Source organism: Aphelocoma coerulescens, chromosome 5 (assembly GCF_041296385.1).
Source record: "Aphelocoma coerulescens isolate FSJ_1873_10779 chromosome 5, UR_Acoe_1.0, whole genome shotgun sequence".
NCBI lineage: Eukaryota > Metazoa > Chordata > Aves > Passeriformes > Corvidae > Aphelocoma > Aphelocoma coerulescens.
Genome location: NC_091019.1, coordinates 23125498 through 23142794, shown reverse-complemented (window position 1 = coordinate 23142794; position 17297 = coordinate 23125498). Strand labels below are relative to the sequence as shown.

The following is a 17297-nucleotide window of genomic DNA, read 5'->3' as shown; positions in this document are numbered from 1 at the left end:
AAGGCCATAAGGATATTGCTATGGAAAGAGGAGAGCAAAACACTCTGCACTCTTATTCACTCCAATGAGTGTATGTTTTTCCTTTGTATGTCTTTGGGGCTGCATTAAATTACTTCCAAAAGCCAGGGTGCTTAGCTGAAAAATAGCACTGAAAGGAAATTGACATATTGAAGTACAAGCTCTTTTCAGGCACCCTCAGTGACTCTCACAGAATTGCCCTTGTAAATGGTTTCCATTGAAAATCTACGTCCATGGTAAGAGTACGAAAAAAAAAAAATGTGTATTTGATTAGGACTGGGGATTGCGTGATAGGCTGCATCCTGCCATTTTTTAAGTGCAAGTAACTGGAATTGGCTCGGTCGCAGGAAAAGCATCCTGGGGGAGTGGGAGTGGTGCGGAGGGTCAGACAGGCTTGCTCAGCTGTGCAACCCCTGCAGCCTCCTAGCTCCTTATCGTGTCAGGGGGCTTCCGCATGGCCACTGGCTTTCTGTGCCACCTCCTCGGTGCAGAGGGAACGAGCTGTGGCAGAAATGTTTGTTCCCTGTGAAACGGGACATCAGGTTGGTCAGACTTGGATGGAAAGACAGCACTGAGGCTGGCGGGCAGAGCCTCAGCCGAGGGAAACGGGAGCGAAGGTGTGTGGCAGTGTCTGGGCGTGACACGCGTGTTCTGTGCCCCCGCACCTGAGTGCGCGTCCTTAACAGGACAAAAACTTCCTGCCCTACGCTGCAAAAATGCCCTGGGCAGCCCCCGGGCCCGGGTCCGCCGGGCCGCGGCCACGCACGGCGCCCACGCCGTGGTGGGGCGGGGCGGCGCTGCGGGGCGAGGCGGCGGCGGGCGGCGCAGGTAGGGGCGCGGGGCGGGCGCGGGCGAGGCGTGGGGAGAGGCTGCGGCCACGGGCGGGACGGCGGCGGCTTCCCGGGGCCGCGGCGGGGCCGGGCCGGGCCGGGCCGAGCCTGCGGGGCCGCCGGCGGCAGGTGGGGCCCGGGCGCGGCGCCGCGCGCACCTCCCGGCAGGGGGCAGCACCGCCCCGCGCCGCACCCTGCGCGTCCCTGCGGGCGGGGGCCCCGCTCGCCGCGGCCCCTCGGTCCCGCCGCGGCCGTCAGCGAGCCCCGGCCGTCCCGGTGGGACGGCACGGCGCGGACAAGGGCTGAGCGGGCCGGGCCTCCCGGGAGCCCGCTGCCGCCTCGGCGCGGCGAGGCAGGTGCCGCGGCTGCGGCGGCACAGCCCCTCGGCCGGGCTGCGGGGCTCCGCTGCCGCCGGAGCGCCGGCCCGCTCGCCGGGGCACGTGCGGGGGTGAGGCGGCAGCCGGACACGAGCGGGGCTGTGTGTGTGTGCGTGTGTCTGGGGGATCGCGCCTTCCCGCGGCTCCCGGCCGGCTCCCCCGAGTCCGGAGCCTGCCCCGGGAGGCGGTGGCGGCCGCGGCGAACGGGGCAGGTCGCGGTCGGCGGCGCCCGGCCCTCCCCCTGCGAGGGGCTCGCCGCCCCCCCGCTGCTGCCAAGGAGCTGTTGGGGGGGATTTATAGGAGTAACAACGGCTCGTGATGTCAGCCCGTGCCTAAAATAGAGAGGGATTGACTGCAAATCCACGGCTCGAGGGCTAAACCTTCCAATCCAGCCTCAGCCAGCGCCGCGCCGATGTGAAGTCGCCCCCCAGCTCTCGCACACAGCCGCGCAGACACGCACACGCTCCCCGCGGCGAGGGGAGGGCGCCGGGGATCGCAGCCCAGGTGCCAGCGCCTCCTCGCCCCGCCGGCCACTGCTGGGCGGCCGCGGCGCAGCAGCGCCGGTCCCCGGGGCACCGAGAGCCTGCTCTGGGACGGCGGGGTGGGGGAGAGCCGCGGAGCGGAGCTGCCGGATCCTCGCCCTGCGGAGCCCCCAGGATTACAAGGAATTGCGTGCTCCTTCCCAGACGTGAGCGAGGGTTATACCAAAGAGCCAACCTCCTTCGCGCCCTGCTGTCCAAATTAATCCCTTGGACCCTTGAGAAGACAGGGGGTTTTTCGGAACCATGGCATCGACAGAAGGGTGAGGGGGACCATCTCTTGGGTGGGAGGAACGGGAGGATGGGGGAGATGCCCGGCATTGTTCTTTTGGTAACAGAGTTTCCTGTCATCTGCTTCATTGTTGATCCTTGCCCCTCGCCATTCCCTAACAGAATAATTAGGGAGCGAGAGGAAACGAGAAGCAGACGATCCACATATAGAAAAGAGCGAGGGAAAAAATTTCAAATATGAGCCACTGAAAAGGTCTTGGTTTTCCTCCCATCACTTCTTTATTTAACCCCTGGGGGGCAGATCAAGCTTAAACCACCTGCCTGAAAGAGGAGTACAAGTGAATGGTTCACTGAAAAAGGAGGGTGAAGCTTCTTCCTAAATATAGTAGTAGTAATAATAATAATTATTATTATTATTAATATTATAATTTCAAAAAGAATCAAAAACCTGTCCCCCCCAGCCATCCCTTCAAAAGGCAACAAACAAATCCAACTTCTTGAGGAGTTGTGCAATTTTGCAGTTCTGTGCCAAATGCGTTAAAGTTCTAGCAAGAGAAATGCCGGGAAGGGCACAGGGTTCTACAGGAGGCTTTAAAGAAAAGCAAACACAGTACAGCTCTCGTAGCGTCCCTTGGAAGAAAACCATTGTCCCTACAACGGTTGTCCCTACAACTCCTGCCAGGATTGCAGGAGTCGCCCGCTTCATCGCTCTGAAGGGGCAGAGGGCTTGTTCAGTTTACAGACTTGCAGGTAGTAGGAAAGAAAAGAATTCCTTGATCTCTGCTTGCCCTCTTATAACACTACCTAGTATTAGACTGCATTTAGTGTGAGCCTCCCCTTTATCCCTGGATGTTGTCATGTTGTATCAGCATGATCTGCTCAGGATAGGACTCTCTAAGGACAGAGTGCAAAAGGAAGCTCTGTTTATATTGCCTTTGTGTCTCTCAGGCTAAAAGACTTGCTGAGCTGGTTTAAATAACCCAAGACATGTCTGGGAGGATGTGCACACAAGTGTCCCATTACCTGGTCAGAAAAAGAAAGTGGCTGGCTGTGCAGTGGCCCCCAGCAGTTGGCTTGGGAGGAATGGAAGGTTAGAAAGTATTGGTTTGGGTTGCTTTGGAAAAAGGACAATCCCCCAGTTGATCAGAGGACAAATCTGTGAGGCTCTTCTAGCTTTTCTCAAGACTGTGACAGAAGTCATTAATTTATCATTTGGTATTGCCTTGCCTTTTCAGGGGCTTTCTGCACTGAATTTGTACATTTTTGTTTTGGTGGCAGCCCAACAGTTTAATCTGCCCTATGTAGCATTTCCTCTGACAATGAAATCACTTAACTAGATACTGTCAACAAATGATCAGAGCCATGAGGAAGAAGCTCAGAGATGGAAGAACCAGCCTAGGGTTGCAGCTCTGTCCCTTCTGTATCCTTGGATTACCTCAACTATCACTCTCCTCTGGATGGTGCGGTCATCTACTGTTTGTATTCCCACCTGAGGTGGCTGAGCTTGTTTTGGACAAGTGGTGGAAGGTGGGATCAGTTGTACAAGAGTTTAATAAGGGGTGGCTGTGTTAGAGGGATCTGTCAACTTTGGAAGAAAGGAGGTTTTAAATGTGCGTATAACGAGAGGTGCTTTTAGAAGAATTTGACTGAATAGGCAGGCTATGAAAGATCAGATTGCCAAAACCAGAAAGGCTTCAGTAGATGCATGCTTTTGTTTTCCTTATGGAACAGAGCTAAATTGTCAGGGTGAGAAAAGAAACGAAGAGTTTAGGCCTTGTTTTCAAACCTTGTAGGAAATTTACCTAGACTAAGACAAACTGAAACAGTTGTTTGATATGATTCAGTTAGTGGTCTGTGACAGCTGAAGGAGGTGTGGAAAAAGAAGTTGAGTGGGAAGGATTTCAATTGTCAATCCGTATTTACCAGTAAGAGCCTCTTCCAAAACTGAATTCTCATCTTTCTCTCCGCTCAAGTGAAAAGCTGAGGGTAGAGATTAGCTTTCACTCTGGCATAAAGGTCAGCAAACTGAGGCACCACAGGGATCATCGTGGAAAGTGAATATTGACTGGACCTTGTTCAAGAAATGCGTTCCCCTAGCACTGACACAATGTGAGAATGGTAGCAGAAGCACTGCTCTGCTCGCAGCAATGGGCACTATCTCAGGCACACACAGGTACATGGAGAAGGACCTACTGGAGGTGGGAACAGAGGGATACACTCCAGGTCAGTATCTAGTCACTCGTGGGATGTTCAGCTAAATATGTTAGTTGAGACCAGGAGTATAAAAAGATTTTATTTTGTGGTGACAAAACCGCTCCAACTACAGTCATTTTTGTAGTGACATATCACTCTTCTAACAGGGAAGCTTATGTAAAATCTCCAAAGTGAGAATGTCAGGTGTGTGACAAGGTATTTAATGAACAAAAAGCCCTGAGATATATACACAGAGGAAGGTAAATCTGTGTTCCATTGTTAAGAAGTAGTGGTCGCTTACAGCCAGGATTTGCTATGGCAGATTTCCTTGCCTGTGCCTTTCCAGTCATCGTTTTCTTTTTCTTTCAGTGTCTTATTTGGTTAAGCTTATCCACGTATGGAAATTTGCTGAACAAATCTTTCTGTTCCAAGAGGATGGTCAGCAATGGGGAACTTCAGTTGGAAGAAAATGAGAAAGGAAATGTTTAACAACATGGCAAAATCAGACCCATGTTTCCTCTGGGTCTACCTTACTGTAGTTCCATTTAGGGGGATTTTGGTTTACACTGTCTGTATCTTGAAGGTTTAGTCTTTCTTTCACAAAATCCCCTGATACGTCTCATTACTAAGATGCATTTTTGGTGTTTAGCTGGTGCTGAAAATGGAAAACAGTTCAAGGAGGAAGGGCTAGCACCAAGTATGGATACAGTGCAAGGTTTCTTGTTTTCATGTTCTGTTTAAACGTCCTTGGCTGACCATGACTGCAGGTGGGATGCTCCTGGGAGACCTGGCCTTCTCATCTGTGCTGGCATCGCCTTTCATGAGTCCTTAGTGTGGTTCAGAGATCCCAGGACATGAGTTCATACCCACAGACTGTGGTGTTCGGTGTAGGGCTCAGTACGTGGTGGGTTGATCTATGGAGATTAACCAAGGCAGAGCATTTCAGCATTTCCTTTGCTTTTACAGGGTCTTGATAGGACCTAAAGGTTACATAAGATTGACTGATCAGTTGATGCCCATGCTTGCCTTCAGACCTTTGACCACAAAGTCCTTGCTTCACATGGTGTTATTATTGCTCTTATCTTTCTCTTTAGTCTTACTAAAGGGAAAGAATAGAGTACCTTGATACTGTTCTGTTTTGTTGTTCTTGTATTTAAAAAAAAACAAACCAAACCTTCCAGAGTGCTGGTTTAGATACTCTAAAAATCTGGAGATGTGTTAGTATTTCGTATGCCTCTAAAGAGTGGGAGTTTCAGGTGTGAAGTTTGGATTAGGGTCTGCTCCTTCAGGAATATAGCCACTAGGAGACACTAACACTGCATCTATAGAAACAACCAGAGGCAGAGCAGGTGTGTGAGCTGGGAGCTCAGCCCTCTGGCAGGTCAGCCTCAGAGCAGCCCCGTGCCTTTGGCCGGGCAGCCCTCTCTCAGACCAGTGCATGGTTAGGGAGTCAGCATGGGCCAGTGGCCATTCTCAGTGGGCAGTTTGTTGTGATCACCATATTTTGCAGAGGTTCTTAATACTGATGTGGGCTCTTCCACTTCTGTTGGTCTCAGTTCTGAAGAGTCATTCCAGGGAAGGTTTATGAAAAGCACAGAGATGTCACCCGTTCAGATTTGTGGTGAACAGTTAACAGGCATTTCTCTGTGTGTGTGTATGCACCCTGCTACAAAATAAATCAGTGAAGTGGAAGAGCATGAAACATTACTGTGTTTGAATAGACAGAAGTCTGGGTGATTACTTAGCGTCGTGGTTTGATTAGTAAATAGTGCTTCTCAGTTCTGTGTACACTTAATATAAATGGTGTTTGTGTAATATGAAATGGCACAAATGCAGTGCTCATGTTCTGTTCAGCGTAGCAGATAAACTGCATGGCCAGTACGGAGATCCCTGCCTTGGCATTTGACTTTACCAATATCTCACTTAGAAGGAAAGAAACAAACAAAAAAAACTTCATCCAAGGTCCATTCCTCCCCTCCAAACTTGGTTGTTTTTACATTCTTCTATAGATACTCTAATGTTCATCTCAAGTTGCACTGTTTCTGGAACGGCAGTTCCATCATCAGGAGTACTGTTTGTCTGTGCTAGGAGATCACCAAACAATAAAAGTTTGGTCCCAACTAGAGAGCATATGATTTGATTTCTCCAAAATTAGCCATAGCTGTGGAACTTCCATAGGTTTTATACTAGCTGTAGACAGATGCTTATTAGTCAACATAAGTTGACACAAGAGACACAAATAATAAATACCTTACTGACATAAAGCTCTGTGAATACAAGTTAACCTGTCAACATTTTTTTAACAAATTTGAACATTAAAAATTAATTTACTACACAGGATTATTTTTTTAAGTCATGCAGCCGTGATGGTTTTGGATCTTGAAGCAGGAGTCATAAGCCATTTGCTGCATTGTCAAGACAAAGCCTGAAAGGGAGATTGCCAGCATGTATTATTCACCTAGCCTGGAGACAACATGACACACCTGGGTGAGTCAGGAAAACTAACTTGGCATTTCATCGTAGGGTTCAGGCACCTACACAGGCGAGTGGGTTTTCAGGATCTGCCACAATATGTACAACAAGCACACCCACACGTTTCTTGTCATCTGAGTTCTTATTCTGTAATTTACCCACAAAATTCTCTACATAGAAACTTGAGGAATTATTCTGGCACAAATATTTAGATACTTCAGAGGATGAAATCTCCCAAGCACTTTCACTGTTATTTTTATGCAGGATTTGATGAGCACCAGCATAGGATGGAGATGTTTTACCCTATGCTCTTTCTTAGACATTTTGTGGGACAGATGGAATGAATGTAGCTTGGTAATTAGTCATATCAGCTGTGGCTCTGACCTCATTTCACTGTTGTCAATTGCAAATCTCTCATCAATTTCAGTAAAAGACACTCGGGCTTTGCAGAAGATAACTCATGATCCTGAAATGACACGATAGTTCTCATGGCCCCAGCCTTCAGTCCGGCCTTGAGATACGCTTTCAAAAAGAAGTTGTTGCCTAGACAGTAACTCAATTTTTAGCCATATTCAGATCATTTTATAGACAGACAGGGATTAATATGTTTCCTATAAAGTCTACCGGTACTTATTTATTCTGAACATTTTGGAATAGCAGATTAGAGTATTGGGTTAGATATATGAAGCCTAAAGGGAGATTGTGCTTCCTTAAAAAATGACTTAAGTCTTCAAAAACCATGTCTTACCATAGGTTTCTGTGAGATAAATACATATGTACAGCCTTCTCTGTTGACATACATGTAGATGTTTGTGTACAATGCACTAAGAAGTCAGCAGACAAAGCAGTACTGTATTGCTGTACTAGCAAATTATTGCATTTAATTTTCTCTTCATTTTCCTGTTTCCCCTTGATCTACAGGCTGTCCCAATGAAGACTGCTAATAACTGTAAATTTGTGAGCAGTGGGTCACAGTTTTTCAGCTTAAAAAGATTTACATTAAAACTCTGTCCTCTTTCACCTGTGTAGCAGTACGATTGGCATGTGGGTTCCTTCTTGGTGTAGGTAACAGTGGGAATGCTGGGACTCTGTGTGGAAGGACACGGATCCCACACTAACTTGAGCCTGCAGCACTGGGCTGTCTGTGCAGAGTTGTCTCCATACCGAAGCAGTCTGTGCATGTGAGGGGTGTGGGGCGAAGGCGCAGTGCTGACAAGTGGCCCTTCATCTTCAGTGCTTTCTCATGTAATACCTTTCCATTTTCTGTGTGATTCAATTCCCTTCTCCAGCAGAATGTGTTACAATGCCTGCTATTTTGAGCAATTAATTGTATGGTTTCTTGAAAACACTGGCTGGATCTGTCAAATCCATCATCTCTGTAATCGTCCATCCACTAATGAAACTCCTCTCTTGCCAACTCAGTACAATGTTTCACCCAATTTTAGCCTCCAGCTTGTTACTTTAAAATGCTATTACCAGAGGCATACAAGCAATAAAAATAAGTGTGCTTTTATAGATTTAATCCTACTTCTGTATTCATTTAAAGGCTCTCAGTGTGCCTAAAGTTTTAAGACAATTAACTACAATACATGTTTCGGTGCTTAGGAAAGAAAACAGACTAAGTTCAAAGCTCATCATATTTTCTAACTTTTATCTTCAACATATTTGATCCTGCATAAGCAATTCCAAATTGGGAATCCTTACAAGGAAGAACAAAAAGAGAACCAAAGCATAAAAGAATGAAGGAATACGCCTGCTAATTACAGGCATCTTTAGGAAGGCAGTGTGGAATTCAAGAAAATGCAGTATTTCAGGTTCACTGCTGTTTCTGAGAAATCAGATTAATTGAAGCATTTTAAAGAAAAGAAGATAGAATGAAATTTTAAAAACAAAAAACATTTCATTTTTACTTTTCAAAAATAAATTCTTAGTTTTGGCTTCGATTTAGAACACTAATATGGTGGGACCTCCAATACAAAGGAAAAGATTTCACTCTGTTTTAGGGAAACATTTTGAGTAGACTAAGACAATATTTGTCTTTTCTCGTGTTTTGCAAGGTGCCAGGAATCTGCTGTTAGAGAGTTGTAGAGAGCAATAAAGTCCCCCCTCAGCCTCCTTTTCTTCAGGCTGCATAAAAAGGCATATCTGATTCTGTCTTCAGCTGGTTCAGTGGTGTTGCTTCCAAAATTTCCAGGAAGTTTGGAGCCTTTTTTATTGTCAATCTCACATCCTTCTAGTATATTTTGCAGTGTTGATTTTCATAACTCCAGTTTTGCAGTGTTGGTCTTTAATACTGGTAACCATAGTGAGGCATAGGGGCTGCCTGCCTGATTGCTCAGTGAGCAGGATACCTCTGCCACTACCAAAGTCAAGGTCGTTGAGCCCCATCCATGAATTGAGCTTTTTCTTATTCTCTGATAGCTCACTATCAACTGCATCCCTTATAAGAGGATAATGGACAGCACCTCTAAAGCAGGTATTTTGGGGCAAGCTTAAATTTAGGCTCCACCTCTTTGGCATATTGAGAATAATCAGAGATGTATCCAAGTGTAAAATCTGCATGCGTGAGAAGGTGGACAGTTTGGTACTAGAACACTTATGAAGATTAAAAGTAAAATGCGCATTCAAACTGATACTTGTCAAAGGAGTAAATGCATTAATTTATCCCAGGGAAGACAGGTACATGGGTCTAAGGGGACTTACATCACCTGCTAGTTCACATTTCTGGGTGAATCAAGTTAGTCTCAGCCTACTGCCAAATTTGTGCTTCACATCTGGGAACGACTGCACTTCTGATTGACTTGTGGGCTCCTCAAGCCATACCATGTGGTTTCCAGATGGTGGACTTCATCTCCCTTGAGGCAGGAACCCCTGGTGTTTTCCTTTCCAACTGTTCATTTTACTTTCTGTACTGTCATTTACCCAGTTGATGAATTAAGTTTGGATCTTGGAGATTTGCTTTCTCGAAGGGACAATGACAGAGATCACTGCTAAACAAGTCACGTGCACTACTGAGCTTCTGACACTGCACATCATTCACAAAGGCTGTCTGGCAGGTGCAGAGAACAAGCCTGCTTGTTACTACTCCTTTGGACAAGTGTGTCTGATGCAGCACCCTCTTAGTGGGGTTGACAGACACTTCTGGTCCATGTTTCCAATCTGGAGAGCAACGTGATCAGAGACCAGTTTAGATCCTGAAGGTGGTGCAACTGTATTAGTCCAGTATTGTGTCCAAGCTAATGACAGCCTCTTAGTCCAGCTAATTATCTTGAGTGCAGGAGAGCACACAGGCAGAGACACAGGTACCCTTTGTATCCCAGGTTCAGCCCATACAGAGTCTCAAAGCCTGTTTTTCAATGCAAGGAAAAAAAAGATCATTTATAAGTTATTTATGAGTACAAAAATTAGGGCCAGCATTTGTGGATTTTACAAACCACCAGCTGTCTGGGACCACGGTTTCCTTAGTTGAAAAAAAGGCTACACATACATAACATGTAGCTGGGGATACAAGAGTGAACTAGAGGCTCTTCAGGAGTCCCTTCCAACTTTAAATGTTCTGAGATTTGGTGGATGACAAGTACACAGTATACAGCCATCTCCATGTAGTATCTTCATATCCCAGTTCTTGGATGTGGCTGTGATGCCCTGTACTGCTGGCACACCATCCTGTAATGTACTCATCCACATTACTGATGTTTCATGAGATTAGCTTCACGCTATGTATACATGAATAATAATCCAGCCCAATAGAGGTAGCCAGACCTGCTAAGTCCACACTGTGTTGGTCACTATCTGAAGAGCCTTAAGTGTGCTTCTACAGTGCATTTCCTGGTGTGGCTTAATCCAAATGTAATTCAGCTTTGCAGCATGAACCAGAGTACAGCAGGTGGGCATCTTCAGGAAGTTCACTCCAGAAGCTCACTTTGGACTAAATTGCTAATACAAGTTTACACTCAGTTGATCACTGATATGCCTCAGGTAAGTGTTCCCCGCTGGGCAGGTTCCTGGCAGGCTCTCATCATCTTCTGGCTGCTGATGTGCCTGCTGGCAGCACTGCTCCCTCTGTGGCCATGAGCTGAGGTGCTGCCATGGCCTTCGAGTCACTTGGCTGTTTAAGTCACTAATGAGCAGTACTTGGCATGCTCGCCACAAGCAGCACAGACTCCTGAGGGGCAAACATGGCTGGAGGTAAACCGTGGTCTCCAATCATACAGAATGTGGAGCTTCTGTTGCAAATTCATGCCAAATGTTCAGAGGGTTCTGGGCTCCATACAATGGCACAGGCAGCATCTCAAGTATATATGGTTTAGTACACTTCCTTTGAGGCAGAAAGCTCTCTCATTAATTAAGCATCTGGTCTTTATCTGTGTAAGACCTACTTTTGCTGTGGTAACTGAGAAAAGATTTGTCCCAAAAAAACGCACGTGTATATAAACACGTCATCCACATACATGCATGCATATGGGAATCCATTAACACCTGGTTGCTATTTATATCACAGAATTTAGGTCAGGTAGTGAAAAACAGATCAGAATCCCTCATCCGACATTTTAGGAGGACTTAGAACAGGCATATTGCAGTGTCCCATGCTGGAAACTGCCAGGAAATACTATTTCTATTGACATAAAAAGTGCCAGAGGAACCTTCACAGCTACATAAGGCAAAAACACACAAAAACCTCTCTGTAATACCAGAGCACCTTAGTAGGAAGCCTTCTGCTGCTTCCAGGATTAGCTGTTGCTTTTGTTCTTGCTTTCGTTCCAGTCCCATTTGCAGGCTTATGTTCCCTGGTGGTCTGCTGAAGGGGATTCCCAATAACCCTTTCCTGGGGGAACCTGGGGAGGATCTTCTGAAAGATACTGTAATGGGCTTAAAGTTAAGGGCAGAAGGGCCTCACAGCAGTCACCATCTCTTCAAGTGAGTTGCTGGAGTGCCTTGAGGAGGACATTCATGTCACCTTTTCTGGTAACGGGTTTGTGTCACACGGTGGCACCCTTGCAAACCAAATAAAGCTTGAACTCCCACTGCAGCCTCTCTCAGGGAGGCCTAGGGGGTCTTCACTCTCACTTGGTAACTGAGGCTTCAGTGTCTTTTGGGTGTTGATCCCCTAATTGTGTCTGGCTTGAAATCAGTGAATAGGTGGAAGGACTGCACAGCAGAAAACAGATAAAACCCTCAGGGACTGTGGTTGTGTAAGCTCCATTTTTTTTTGGTAGTCTGGCAGTAGACACAAGATCATTTTACAAAGGGGAAAATCCCAATACGTTGGTTGGTAATTGTCATGATTATTTTTGTCAAGACACTTCTTTTTTTCCTCAATAATATTTAAGAATGATAATGTTACTATCAGTTGCAATTAAGGATTTTGTGAAACATAAAAGAAGAATATATGTAGCTAAATTCACACTGAAGGGATCCCGTTCTGGCCACCTGGATTCTTAACAGCGTTCTGGCTTTGATGGAGGTATTGTGTTACCAAGTGCTCTTAAACACTTATGTTATTTTGCTTTTTCACAAAGGATGTACACTGTTGATTCTAGGTATTTCAGTTTTGCAGTTGTCCTCTGCATCTTAGGAGATCAATCCACTTGAGATCTTCCCTTTTGTCTTTGTGCTGACAGTGTCCAAAAGCCAGGGCTGGGGGTCAGAGCCCAGCTGTGTGTTGTGTTATGTACATTTACAGTAGAAACACAGGTATCTATCTGCTCTGGGCAACTTCCACTCTCTTACAGAGCTCTAGCAAATGGCTGCAGTGAAGGTATGGCAGTGTTTATTGCCAGAACCTCTTTGTGTGATGCATTCTTGTGGCTAAAAAAGGACACCTTCAGTTGTTATGGTTCTTTGATGTAGGGGCCATGGTGATGGCATGAGTAAGGTGGAATCCAAAACCAACTCAATTTGTAGGTGTTATTTATTCACTAACTGACAGATAAATGTTTCTAATTCAAAATATCAGTGGTTAGTTAATCTGTATGTATTGTCCAAATCAGGAGAAAAAAATGCATTTTTATGTCTTGAGAGAGTAGTAAAGATGTAATCTTAGAAAAGCTCGAATGCCTATGTCTTTATTTCTGTTCATTTTAAACTTGCTCCCAAAATATCCTGTGAAGCCAGCATATGTGGCCCCTAACAATAAAACCACAAAGATGAATAATACTTAATTTGTGAAGTTTTCCTATGCGTCTGGATCACTCAGTCTGGATTTGCCCTTTGTTTTGATAAGTACAAATGATTTTCTGCTGTATGTCATGCTATTCAACCTGCATATGACACTTGTTCATGGCTTAGACTCCTTGACAAATTGATGGAATGAAAGTGTAGGATTGATACAATTAACTTGAAAAAGTGTTAAGTGACAGTTTAATTCCACTGGGTGGTAACAGTTCATAATATTTTCTATTCAGGTTCTGCATTGAAAGTACAAAATCACTGTGATGTCTGAATCAGTGTAAGAGCCGTCATATCCCTCCTCCTCCTGCAAATACAGGAGGATTTAAGCAGTCAGCACATGTCTGAGATTGCTAGGCTGCTCCTGACAGCCATAGCCTGCCAAGCGCTGGAGATGATGAGAAGAAACAGCTAGAGCTCTCACATCAAAGCCACTGGCTTTACTTCTGCAAAGGGGAAACTAAACACCATCATTTGGAAGCTGGTCAGTGCTGATGAAAGGACCCTGGCAGAAAGGGGCACGGGTTGGACAGGCACAACTAACGTCAAACTGAAGCTGCAGAAACAGCACTTGGTACCTGGAGGTCAGATGTGGCTGCAAGGCTGAGAACTGAAAAGAGGGGCACAAATTAATTACCATCTTGTACCTGTGTGTTAATGCCTCATAATTGCCCTGGGTTACTCACTGACCATACATCAGCCTGTAAGTGTTTTCATACTTTTGGACACCATAAGGACATCACAATAACTGCCATACACTGTTTCTTCAGTATTTCCAAGGAGGAGAGAAAGGAAAGAGAAGGAGGATTTTAACTTCTAGCCAGTTACCCTCTATTTATACTCTGCCATCAAGAAAGATGATAGTTTTTGTCAGCCTCCCTTCTCATCTGTGTGGTTACATCAAGTGTGGTAACATAGAGGTGTTATTTCTCCAGTCTGTTTATTAGTAATGCTGTGATACCATTGTGCCTAAGATGTGTCTCTCTGTGGCTAAAATGACATGTACAGAAAGAATAATATCTCCTAATTTATCTTCCTATGTTAACAAAGAAGTCAGAGACAGCTTAGGAGATGTACTCTCGTCTTTATAGATTGAGAGTTAAGGTGTGAAGTTTGCTCCCTGTCACACCAGAATCTGCAGCTGTGGATAGGAAAATTGTCCTGTTTCCATGGCCTGTCAGGCAATGCAAAACTATCTTTTTCCCCTATTTTTCATCCCAGGTGATGCTGGTTGTACCTTTGCTGCATGACTAGAGCAGCAGGAGACCAGATGAGGGGCTCAGCCTACTTCTTTGTGTGGACCTTAAGTGGTTTGCCTCCTCTTATGAAAATACCATGTTGTCTTCACATTTTTTGAATTGTTTGGGAAAGCTTAGATTCTTCTTTTGCTTTCTCTCAGTTTTTTTTTTGCCAAGCTGAAGCTTAAATTATCTGTTAACCTGACAATCATGATTCATTTTTAGAGGCCTTTCTCAGAACTGCTGTTTTTAAGTACTGTTGTGAACTGATGGGTTTATTAACAGTGGCTGATTTCTAAATGTAGGCTTTTATACATCAAGATCACATACCTGAAAGATAGCTAGGACATTTCCCAGTGATGGGAACACTAGTGCCAAATGTACATCAAAAGCTGGAATGGAAAGGTCTCTATTGGCAGGGGATCAGGTTATTGCATTTTGCTAATCTTCCATAGCTGTTTGTTTTGCAGACTATTACAAAAGAGTACTCAGGAACAGGAAAGTCAAAACCTATCTGAAGCTGGTTGTTCCTTTAACAGTTTCCTGTAATAATGTGTCATGTTTCAACATACAGTTTCTTCTTAATAACTTATGCCCGTGATATAACTTAAGATTTTGTCTAGCAGGACAGAGTAGCAGGAGACAGAAAAGTTATTATATCAGTTGAGTAAGCAAGATCACACCCTAGAAAATATTTTTACATGACAAAGTGTAAAAGAACAGAGTAGTGTGTTTTCTTGAAATTGGCCATAAAAAATTATTGTGAATAGTCTTTATTGTTCAAAGAAGATGCCCTCACTTCTGCTGAGACATGGAGGATGTTTTACAGACAGACACATATTGAAAGAAACACATTCAAACATGCAGTCACTATTATGTCCCAAGTGGTAATCTGCCTCTAAAATGTCAGGTTGTAAATTGTCCCGTTTGATATACTGCAAAATTTACATTAAAGTGAGGAGGGCATAGCTATCATTTGGGTTGTGTGTCTGGGTATTATGACCTCAAAACACCTTTCTTAAAGTTTTATTGTGAAATTCTCTTCACCATGTCCCAAGTTCAGTGTAAAAAAAAGTATTTGGGCACTGTGGAAGTAATCTTCATAGTCCCATCCCAGTATAAATTAAAATATTCTAGCAAGTGCTTTAATTTTCAAAACTTTGAGATCATTCATAACGGTTAGTGAGTGTGTTAGACATCCTTACCTTGTATTTCCTCCTCAGTATTTCCTTTGTGCAGAGTTTGGAGAAGGAGGTGTAGGAGTGGCTGAGTTGTATCTTTATCTTTCTGTGCCTTCTCAGATGAGTATCCTTGTGTTGAAGAATTACACTCGTAATTCCTTTTGAAATACTCAAATTATGTATGTGGAACAGAAAAGACTCCAGATTTTAGCCTTAAATCCAGTACTCTTACGAAATCACTCATTCACATATTAAGTGGGAGTTTCCTACAGCTTGTTTAGTTCCTGTATGGACAGAGCTTCTTTCAAAGACCTTCCCTGCACTGCCCTCCTTGATGGTTCTTGGCAGACTCATAAACAGACTCTCTCGTGTGAGTGTGTGTTCTCAGTGACTGTGAGTGCAAATATCCACGCTCACACGGACATCACTCTGCACATGCAGTGTCCCACAAGTTTGCCCTGACATTTTAGCATGCCTCAGACCTGAACATTTTTTGGTCTCAATTTTTTGAACTGATCAGGTAGTGGCCCCTGACAAAAACTACAGTAGGATTTAACAGTGCTGGCTACCTGCTCTCTTCTGTTTACACTTTAAGGCTCTATGCCATATTTTTCCTTCAGACTATTGGCAATAGTTGGTCACCTGAACTAGAAGCAGACTTCATAGTTGCTAGAAGTAATTCATTATACTATGTCAGGTTTTAATTGAAAAGGAAGTGAGGAAAAAGGTGCATTTTAGGATTTTCACAGTGCTAAACAAATACTGCTTTTAATAGGTGCAAAGTAGGTGTTCTGCCTGTTGGTTACTTTTTAGATCTTTACTCTTTGCAAGAGCAAATAAAAATTAATTACAAAGGAATGTGACAAAGGTGGTGCACATTTAATTGCAGCTCTCTTGGCCAGCTTTGCATCGTTTCTTTGGGTTTGCCAGTACAGATTGCTTTGGCTATTTGCCCATGTTCTTGCAATCATTTCTCATCAGTTGCAATAGTGGAAAATTTCATTTCAGGCTTACTCTTCTTTCAGTGAGACTATTGCCAGCATGGCTGGCAGCAAAAAAGTAGTTTCAGTGGAACATGCTGGTTGTTTTGCCCAAGCCCAGGCTTTCATAGAATACATGATATGTGTCACATGTAAATTCTAATGCTTTGCTGGATTACCTACTATCTGAAAGTCTTTCTTTAGAAGTCCTTCACTCTATCTGAAAACATACGGGGTTGTCTACTGTGAAGCAAGTTATTTGCCAATGGACTGTGCATGAGCTACTCTGCAGTAACTCCTCACACCGATACGATTACCCCAAAGCAAGGGGAAAGTAACTGACTATACCTTGAAAGTGTAGGAGACCCAGCATGCTGCCTTTGCCTGCACCACAATGGATTACCAGTGCAGGCAGGCTTTTAGAATTGGAAAGGCTTTGCTGCCTCCCTCAAAAAATCACATCGTCTTTCAGTGTACTGTGAGTTTCAGCAGCTTTGTTTTCCTCGGCTTCATCCTAAACAGGACTGCCCAGATGAGGCCAGGAGATGGGGTTGAAGAATTGATTTTCACTCTGCTTGTTTCTGACTACCAGCTAGCAGTACATGAGACACTCTGCAAGTTTGAGCCTGGCAGCTAATAAAACCGCTGGATGTTGTGCACAAAATGAATTTGACTCATACTTGTCCTAGAAATACAGTGTCAGAGCCACAGGCCTTTGCATGTTTCAGATTTTGCCTCGTTCCCTCTGTGGCGCAGTTCCCTCATGCTGTGGGTGTAAAAGGAGCAGGACCCTTACGAAAAAAATAGTTCATGATTGCTTGTGATTCACTGGAGAAAAAAACCCAGGTAAAAAAACCAACCAAACAAAAACCAACAGGTAAAGCTCAGTAACATTTATGTGCTATTTCCCAGTTTTCCCTTCACAGGGCATTTTGTTAACAGTAAATGCTGCCATACAGTAATACATAACCACAAGGACTCAAAGGGAGGGTGTAATTAACGCTAAAAAAAAATGACTTGAGAAAACCAAAACAAGACAAATAGATGCTTCCTTAGTGAGGCTGTGAGGA

The 17297-nt window shown here is 44.6% G+C and overlaps 1 protein-coding gene across 4 annotated transcripts in view; it reads left to right on the top strand.

Annotated features, from left to right (window-relative positions):
- Window positions 1–495: 495 nt before the first annotated feature.
- SLC1A2 (solute carrier family 1 member 2) overlaps window positions 496–17297 on the top strand; it is an 82055-nt gene continuing 65253 nt past the window's right edge. For 2 of the 4 annotated variants that reach the window (XM_069017112.1, XM_069017113.1), the window contains exon 1: window positions 1666–2027. In XM_069017112.1, coding sequence (XP_068873213.1) covers window positions 2011–2027 — 17 coding nt within the window. In that variant the 5' untranslated portion in view covers window positions 1666–2010. Of the gene's footprint in view, window positions 636–1665; window positions 2028–17297 lie in introns of those variants that run through there. The other 2 variants (XM_069017117.1, XR_011151360.1) reach the window with 2 other exon arrangements.